This window comes from Hylobates moloch, unplaced genomic scaffold (assembly GCF_009828535.3).
Source record: "Hylobates moloch isolate HMO894 unplaced genomic scaffold, HMol_V3 SCAFFOLD_16, whole genome shotgun sequence".
Lineage (NCBI taxonomy): Eukaryota > Metazoa > Chordata > Mammalia > Primates > Hylobatidae > Hylobates > Hylobates moloch.
The window spans coordinates 27,695,004-27,704,629 of NW_026652291.1; the positions used below are offsets into that span (position 1 = coordinate 27,695,004).

The window sequence follows — 9,626 nt, forward strand, 5'->3', positions numbered from 1 at the left end:
TAGGCAGCCTCTGCCTGACACATGCCAAAATCACAAACTCCCAGAAGCAAAGCAGGTGTTGACCATAAACCATATTGTTTGCACAGTTAGGTGCAGTAAGCCACTCTTAACACTTCAGAGAATTGTGTGAACCTTGCCAAGTACCATCTTTGTAAGCAGACCATCAGTCAAGTCTGCTATGTCTCTTCTGCACATCTGTCCTAAATAAATCAGTGTCCATTTCTTTTTATCTGCTGGTCTTCATGTATGTATGTGTCATGATGTCTTTCTTAGAATGTAAACTCTGTGAGGACAGATAGCATCTATTCTGTAAACTCTTTGTCAGACATCAAGATGAGTGCCACTGAACAGTGTGGGTATCAATAAATCCCTTGCTTTTGCTTGTGCTGTGTGCCCATATTGCCTACTGCATCACTCCCTATTTAAATGCTGCCCATTCTTCAGTGCCGTGCTCAACTCCCAACTCTGCCAAGAAGCCCCAACTGATTTGACAGCTGAGTTTGAGCTCTCCTTTTTCTTAATTCTCGTGCCCCTCAAAGTCTGCTATTTACTTTAGTACTAGACTTTATCCTGCTTTCAGTTTCCCTCTAATTTCTCCTTAGACTTTCTATTACATTTGCCATTTCCTGTCACAATCAGATTCCTTAAAGGAATCTGATTTTTTCTTTTTTAAACAGCCATAGTTTTGGACAAAAAAATTTTTGATTGATCAATGATGTAAATAACAGAGAAAAATTAAATCATTAGGCCTACCATTCTCACATTTTTAGATATTTGGAGGTGAGCCAAACAAGTTTCCTCTTTAGAAGAGTAGTGGGCCGGTCGCGGTGGCTCACGCCTGTAATCCCAGCACTTTGGGAGGCCGAGGCAGGCGGATCACCTGAGGTCAGGAGTTCGAGACCAGCCTCAACATGGAGAAACCCTGTGTCTACTAAAAATACAAAATTAGCTGGGCATGGTGGTGCATGCCTGTAATCCCAGCTACTTGGGAGGCTGAGGCAGGAGAATTGCTTGAACCTAGGAGGCGGAGGCTGTGGTGAGCCGAGATCGTGCCATTGCGCTCCAGCCTGGGCAACAAGAGCGAAACTCTGTCTCAAAAAAAAAAAAAAAAGTAGTTAATCACATAGATTTGATCAGACAATATGTAATTGCAGAAAGAGCACCTCTCGGTTTTACAGAAACCTCCTGTGGTTTGAAAAAGGGTATGTCAGAAACCAAATCAGTTACAGTGATGCCTTAATTGTTAGCTAAGCCTCGGTTATCTAAGCTATGTTATACAGAGTTAAAGAAGTCATGTTAAACCAGTTATTTTTTATTGTACTATACACTATTAAAAAAAAAAACTTTTTTTTTCCCAACCTGCAATTCTGGAAAGCCACCATCATTATAGACATAAAAATTATTGTGATTAACCATACCCTGCTTTTAGCAAACCAAACTGAAAATGTTCTGTAAGTCATATTTTTGATTGCCCATAGTGCTCTTGGTACCATTTCCCATGGACAGGTAAAGACATTTCTCTTGTCATTGTTGTCATTCTTATTTTGTCATTACCAAGATGCTGGAGGCTTGTGATTTAAAGTTGACCCCATTCAGCAGAGGATTTAGAACAAAGGATTATAAATTAGAAGTGCTAACATGTTTTTCTCTGTTAATGTATCTATGGTCTACTCATTTATCTCTTCTAATTTCTCCTACTGAGTCTTGGCTAACAGCTTATACCATGTAATACTAAATTTAACTCCAGAGTCCATACAAACGGCTATTGCTGCCATTTTACATGAATAATTCCTCTTTTGTCACCAATCTTTGCAGGTATAAAGAAGTGACTAAATGGAGACCCCGAAGTTTACTGGAGAAACTGCGTTGGGTGACCATAGGCTACCATTATAACTGGGACAGTAAGGTATTCAGGTTTTCTTAATTCTTTTGTTTTCTGTTTATAGGCTTCTTTAGCCCATATTTCTCCCTAACCACGCTTAAGATATCAAGATTATACATTTGTGGGAGGATCCCTTTCTTTTATTCCTTAAAAAATCTCAACTGGGCCAGGTGCCGTGGCTCACATGTGTAATCCCAGCACTTTGGGAGGCTGAGGTAGGCGGATCACTTAAGGTCAGGAGTTTGCTGCCAGCCTGGGCAACATGGCACAACCCTCTCTCTACAAAAAATGCAAAAGTTTGCTGGGCATGGTGGCACATGCCTGCAGTCCCAGCTACTCAAGAGGCTGAGGTGGGATACTTGGACCCAGGAGGTGGAGGTTGCAGTGAGCCAAGATCGCACCACTGCACTCCAGCCTGGGTGACAGAGCAAGACTCTGTCTCAAAAAAGAAAAAAAAAAAACTTTCAGGTATCTCAAGAGGAATGAATTTTTTTATATCAGAAGTCACCAGTGCTTTCTCACAGTAGGTTCCAGGAATATAGAACTGTTGTCAAGAGCAGTTCTCACCATCCTTATTTCCATTATTAGTGAGAGTTTGTTGAGCATATATTTTTCTTTTTCTTTTTTTTTAATTTTTATTGTGCAACAAAAGCCACATTCAAGAGCACTTATTTTTCTATGTAATATCTGCCTGGAGTAAAAGAAGCTCCATGTATGTCAATTGTTCATTTGTCAACTCACAAAAGAACTTTCAACATGTGGATACCGATCGCACGCAGTGGCTCACGCCTGTAATCCAAGCACTTTGAGTGGCTGAGGTGGGAAGATCGCTTGAGCTCAGGAGTTCCAGACCAGCCTGGGGCAACATAGTGAAACCGCATCTCTACAAAAAATAGAAAAATTAGCCAGATGTGGTGGCGCATGCCTGTGGTTCCAGCTACTCAGGAGGCTGGGGAGGGAGGATCGCTTGAGCTCGGGAGGCAGAGGTTGCAGTGAGCCAAGATCGCACCACTGCAGTCCAACTGGGTGACAGAGCAAGACCCTGTCTCAAAAAAAAAAAAAAAGATACTTGCCTGCTCTATAATGTCTAGGAAGGAGGGAGGTGGGAAAGAATTTCCTACAATTGACAGTTTCGTGTTTTCTTGAGCTACGATTTCTTCTTTCTTATCCTCTATGTTTTAGAAAATGCCTCGTAACTAGCAGTGCAGTGCCTCTTGTCTCAGACATTTGCCATCAAGTGGATATGCTGATTATAAGAATAAAATGAAAAAAATATATATTGGTATAGACCATTTTCTTTGCCTACTAACCAGTTACTTTCTTTGTCTATCTTTTTTTTTTTTCTTTTGTGATGTTCTTACACTGTCACCTAGGCTGGAGGGCAGTGGCACAATCACTGTAGCCTCGACTTCCCCAGACTCAGGTTATCCTCACACCTCAGCCTCGCAGTAACCAGTTACTTTCTAAAAGCTCCACAGTTTCAACCAACCCAACTTATTAACAGATACATTAACTGCTCCAAATGACAGATTTGTTTTAAAAATATTTATGATATAATTTTTACTTTCAGCGATACAGACTCAATAGGAAACTAGATATTTTTGGGAGGGAAATGCCATGTGATTTTCTTTGGATTAGACAGCCTGAGTTTGAATCCTTCCTCCAGTAATGATAGTGCCTACCTCATAAGGCAGTTGTGAAAATTAAGTGATCAGTGCCTGTAAAGTGATCTCAATGGTGTCTGGCTATTCTAAGCAGTTAAATGCATTATCACAATAAATGTTAACTTTTTTTTTTTTTGGTGATAATATTTTTACTGTTGATACTGTTATTCCCCAAGACCTCAAAGTTAACCTCATTGACTAAGAAAAATAGTAAAAATGACCAAAAACTGAATGAGTAGTCAGAGAAAAGTGAAAGAGAACTTTAAAAGAAAAAGTAGTGAGTAATGCAGAGACAGTTTGGACAGGGTTGAAAGCCTAAAAGGGTGATTATTTCATTATAGCAGAGGCCATCTACAGCTAGAATGACAGCCTTGACTGGTTGATTATCTGAGAGACTAAAGCTTAAAATGATAGAGGAAAACTTAAAGTTCTGTAACCACACTTTGAGTTTTGATAAATAGGAACTCTTCTAATTTGCAGTTCAGTAAAAGGAGAAAAAATAAAAAAAAGAAAAGTTCCAACTGAAGAGACCAGGCCATTCATCAAGAGTCGTCCTTACACCTGAGGTTAAAGGTCACTTCTGGCCAAAGTAAATACTTGTTGTCCAGACCTGTGACTCTGCTGCTTCAGCTAGAATACATCCAGACACTAGCAGAGATACGAGACAAAAGTAGATTTTCTGATCAGATTTGAGGTTAATTTAGCAAAGAAAGAAGTGAGAGCAGAGGAGCATCAAGACAAAAGAAGAGTCTGTCAGGTACATGTAGCCCAAATAGCCCTCAGATTCATCCATATAGGAACCTGTAAGTGAAAGTCTTAATCATAACTGCAGCCGTGTCACTCATGCAGAAAGATGTTATAGAGAGTATTATGGCCAGGCCAGGCATGGTGGCTCACACCTGCACTCCCAGCACTTTGGGAGGCCGAGGCAGGCAGTTCACTTGAGGTGAGAAGTTCAAGACCACCCTGGCCAACCTGGTGAAGCCCTGTTCCTACTAAAAATACAAAAATTAGCCGGGCATGGTGGCGGGCACCTGTAATCCCAGCTGCTCAAGAGGCTGAGGCAGGAGAATCACTTGAATCTGCGAGGCAGAGGTTGCAGTGAGCCGAGATCATACCACTGCACTCCAGCCTGGGTGACAGAACGAGACTCAGTCTCAAAAAAAAAAAAAAAGATTATTATGGCCTTTGATATATTTTTTTTAAGTAGAAAAAGATATTTGTGATCCTTAGGTATAAAAACAGAGACAGCCCAGGGAAGTAAGTTCAGGAAATTACTTCCAATTTAAAGGCCTGTCTTGGCCATGCTATATATGAGAGTTAGTTCCGATATTTTGAGCATGTCATCCCATCAGATTGACCAGTCAAATTGCCACTAAGCCATGTTGCAAGCTGAGAGGTCCCAAAACCAAACTGGCTATAGTATTTGAGTTGCCTTTTTATAAATTAACTTTTTAGTTTAGGATAGTTTTAGATTTGCAGAAAAGTTGAGAAGATAGTACAGAGAGAGCTCATGCTCTCCCCCTATTATTAACATCTTACCTCAATATGGTACCTTTGTCTCAAATAGTTACCCAATAGTAATACATTACTGTAATAGCATTTGTACTTCATTTAGATTTCCTTAGTTTTTAACTAATATCTTTGTTCTTGTATCTAATTTTCTAATATCCAGGATCTTATCCAGGATACTACGTTATATTTAGTCATTGTGTTTCCTTGGGCACCTCTTGGCAATGACAGTTTTGAGTTGCCTTTTTACCCTAATAGAACTGTCTCATTTACAGATAGAGTATACTAACTAGAGGGTGGTGGAGTAATTGCTTCGTGTATAGACTCAATGCAGTATATAGCACAGTGCCTGTTATATAACAGGTGCTTGGGTTTTTGAATGATTCATTATGAGATCATTGGATACCCCAAGAATGAATGGATAGACCAGGCACGGTGGCTCATGTCTGTAATCACAACGCTTTGGGAGACTGAGGCAGGAGGATCGTTTGAGACCAGTCTAGGCAACATAATGAGACCCCATCTCTGCCAAAAAAAAACAGCCAGGCATGGTGGCACGCACCTGTGTTCCTACCTACTTGGGAGACTGAGGTAGGAGGATCACTGAGCCCAGGAGGTCTAGGCTACAGTGAGCCATGATCACACCACTGGGCAACAGACTGAGGCCCTGTCTTTTAAAAAAAAAAAAAGAATGGATAGATAATGCTGTGTTAATATGACTTTGTAAGTAAGATTATTTTAAAGTGGTAATTAATCTTGTAGTTTCCTATATTCCTGAGATCATTGTTTATTTTTCTTATTCTCTCTACATTTACCAAAGAAATACTCAGCAGATCATTACACACCTTTCCCTTCTGACCTGGCTTTCCTCTCAGAGCAAGTAGCCGCTGCCTGTGGATTTGAGGATTTCCGAGCTGAAGCAGGGATCCTCAATTACTACCGCCTGGACTCCACACTGGGAATCCACGTAGACAGATCTGAGCTAGATCACTCCAAACCCTTGCTGTCATTCAGGTGAGTTAGTTCCAGGGATTTGGGATTACTTTTTATCATTTAATTCTTTTTTCTAAGGCATTTTACTCTAAAATAAATACAGGTATTTAACTTTAAAAAAATGGTTGGACTCTATAATCTTCCACTGCCGGGAATTTTAACAAGTTATAGTTAGTATCTCTGTTTAAGACACATGGAGCCTACCTTTTATTTTATTTTTATTTTTTATTTATTTTTTTTTTTTGAAAGTCTTGCTCTGTCGCCCAGGCTGGAGTACAGTGGCATGATCTCAGCTCACTTCAACCTCCGCCTCCCAGTTTCGAGTGATTCTCCTGCCTTAGCCTCCTGAGTAGCTGGAACTACAGGTGCACACCGCCACACCTAGCTAATTTTTTTTTTTCTTTTGGTAGAGATGGGGTTTCACCGTGTTGCCCAGGCTGGTTTTGAACTCCTGAGCTCAGGCAATCTGCCCACTTCGGCCTCCCAAAGTGCTGAGATTACAGGCATGAGCCACCACACCTGGCCGTAGCCTACCTTTTATAATGAAAGCCTACCTTTTATAATAGACAACTGGAAGGCCATAAAAGCAAAGTGAGTGACCTTTGGTATAGAAGAGCAAAATATAGAGCAAAGCACAAAAGCCTGAGTAGTTTACTCTCCTTGTCTCCCTAAAAGTAAGGTTAAATTTGTGCCAAGGTTTGCACCTATATCTCAGGAAAGTGCCTTTTATTAATTGCCTTATCTTTAAAATGAGGAGTGGTAAACATACTAAAGAACTCAAATGATTTTATTGAAAGACTCAAAGACACATCAATAGGCTGGGCATGGTGGCTTACACCTGTAATCCCAGTACTTTGGGAGGCCGAGGCTGGTGGATCACTTGAGGTCAGGAGTTTGAGACCAGCCTGGCCAACATGGTAAAACCCCATCTCTACTAAAATACAAAAATTAGGTGTGGTGGCACATGCCTGTAATCCCAGCTACTCTGGAGGCTGAGGCACAAGAATCACTTGAACCCAGGAGGCTGAGGTTGCAATGAGCTGAGATCGCGCCACTGCACTCCAGCCACTCCAGCCTGGGTGACGAAATAAGACTCTGTCTTTAAAAAAAAAAGCATCAATAAAACTTAAATGGATAATGTTAAAGCTAAGTTCTCCATTTGCTTATTTAACTGCATCCAATTTTATTTTGCAGCAGTTCTGTGGGCTGTCATAACTATAGGTAGAAGGTCATGAGCTGGTCAGTCATAAACACAAGCCAGAAGAGAAGGATCTTAGCACAGTTTAAAAAGGAGGATTTGGGAGCAATAAATATCAAGCTAAAATTACAAAATAACACAGTTGGCAGTAACTTTCCCAGTCATATTAATAAACAAAATTTACTGTCGTGTATTGTTTTTACTTACTTTTTGTAGCTTTGGACAGTCTGCCATCTTTCTCCTGGGTGGTCTTCAAAGGGATGAGGCCCCCACGGCCATGTTTATGCACAGTGGTGACATCATGATAATGTCGGGTTTCAGCCGCCTCTTGAACCACGCAGTCCCTCGTGTCCTTCCAAATCCAGAAGGGGAAGTCCTGCCTCACTGCCTAGAGGCACCTCTCCCTGCTGTCCTCCCGAGAGATTCAATGATAGAGCCTTGTACTATGGAGGACTGGCAGGTGTGTGCCAGCTACTTGAAGACCGCTCGTGTTAACATGACTGTCCGACAGGTCCTGGCCACAGACCAGAATTTCCCTTTAGAACCCATCGAGGATAAAAAAAGAGACATCAGTACAGAAGGTTTCTGCCATCCAGATGACCAGAATAGCGAAGTAAAACGGGCCAGGATAAACCCTGACAGCTGAGACTTGGAGATCCCATCCTTTTACTCAGGCACCTGCTTACCGTAAATGACCATGTTATTGTGTATTGCCATGGAGTTCAGCACCCAGACAAGCCAAAAACAGAGACAGGGAAGAACTCATTGTTGATCACACTGTTGCCTTGGAACCCATGCAGAAGTAAACTCAGCCACTTTGCTCAGAGAAGTGTTTGACATGGTCTGATCCTAGTTACGTGTTGGCTGTAATGTATGTTCAGAAGTCAGTCCGAGGAGGTATGTTCTTCCACAACAGCCTTCTCAGCCTCTGCTGTTTCCTTTGAGGAAGGGAGAAGTGAATTTCCATGTTTGCAGAGTATTTAAATACCTCAGATTTTATTAATGGGAAATACAGTACCCTTCCCTCCACTCCATCTGGTAATTTATGGTAAAATTGTGGTTCCGTGAACCAGCTATTAGTCTCATCTTCTTAACTCCCTCAGGCATCATCAAATTCTTTGATCTTCTCTTCCACCTATCTGGCTCTCACAGAAGAATCCTTTACACATGAAAACAATGGAACTGGAAAATCTTGTCTCTTAGAAAAGAAATTAATCACAACTATCTCTTTTGCCTAAAAGATAAATATAGGTAAACCCAAGGAAAGGGGAATTTAGTTTCTCCACATGTCATTTCGGTCTCCAAACTCCCTGTTGGCTTTTTAATGCAATTTTAATTGTTGGAATAAAAAAGTCCCAAGGGTGTTTTGTTACTGTTTTCTCCGTGAATAAACTCACTTGATTTTAAATTAAAGATCTATATCTGTCTTTGGGGTTTAATCTGTCTGGGATTAAGGTTTTTTTTGTTTTTCTTTGCCGTATTGTTCATGCTATTGAAGCCCTCTAGCTGTTTCTGCCCTATACCATTCTGCTGTGCCCTAAGTATTCTTTGTGGCTGTCTCACAGAAGAGAGAACATTTCTTGATATTCCAGTCACTGCTGTATTGTCTGAGGGTAGGCGGCTTGGAAAATGTAAGCAACACCAAGTTTTAATCTTTATACCCCCAACAATTTGACTGACTATATCATGGTCCAGGTTACTTTACATTTCTCTGGACCTCGGTTTCCTCATTCATAAAATGAAGATACTATAGACTACCATCTTCCTAAAGGGATATTGGTATTTGAAAGAGAATTAAGTGCTCCTTTCTAGAAACATGATGTGTCAAAATTGTTTTATTATATGGGCTCTTTGAAACATCCTAACTTCCTTGTGTGGAGGACTGGCTGGAAGTCCATTTGGTACCTACTGTTTGCAATGCATGTTATTAAATTTACATGTCTCCTCTGTCCTGCTCTGCCCCTTTTTTAAATTACTGGCATTGAATATTGAGTTCATATGGTAATAGCAGGGTTTTTTAAATGAATAAAAATTATGGATTTATCTCTTATGTGTAAGCTAGGTTCTTTGTTTTTGTTTTTGTTTTTTTTTTTTGAGTCAGAGTTTTGCACTTGTTGCCCAGGCTGGAGTGCAATGGCACAATCTCAGCTCACCGCAACCTCCCCCTCCCGGGTTCAAGCGATTCTCCTGCCTCAGCCTCCTGAGTAGCTGGCATTACTGGCATGTGCCACCGTGCCTGGCTAATTCTGTATTTTTAGTAGAGACAGGGTTTCTCCATGTTGGTCAGGCTGGTCTTGAACTCCCGACCTCAGGTGATCTGCCCGCCTTGGCCTCCCAAAGTGCTGGGATTACAAGCATGAGCCACTGCACCCAACCT

The 9,626-nt window shown here is 41.1% G+C and overlaps 1 protein-coding gene across 1 annotated transcript in view; it reads left to right on the forward strand.

Moving 5' to 3' along the window:
* The window catches only part of ALKBH1 (alkB homolog 1, histone H2A dioxygenase), a 37,887-nt gene extending 28,374 nt beyond the window's left edge, over positions 1 to 9,513 (forward strand). Inside the window, exons 4-6 of the mRNA XM_032135013.2 lie at positions 1,816 to 1,906; positions 5,879 to 6,072; positions 7,466 to 9,513. Coding sequence (XP_031990904.1) covers positions 1,816 to 1,906; positions 5,879 to 6,072; positions 7,466 to 7,895 — 715 coding nt within the window. The 3' untranslated portion in view covers positions 7,896 to 9,513. The remainder of the gene's footprint in view (positions 1 to 1,815; positions 1,907 to 5,878; positions 6,073 to 7,465) is intronic.
* The last annotated feature ends 113 nt before the right edge of the window (positions 9,514 to 9,626 follow it).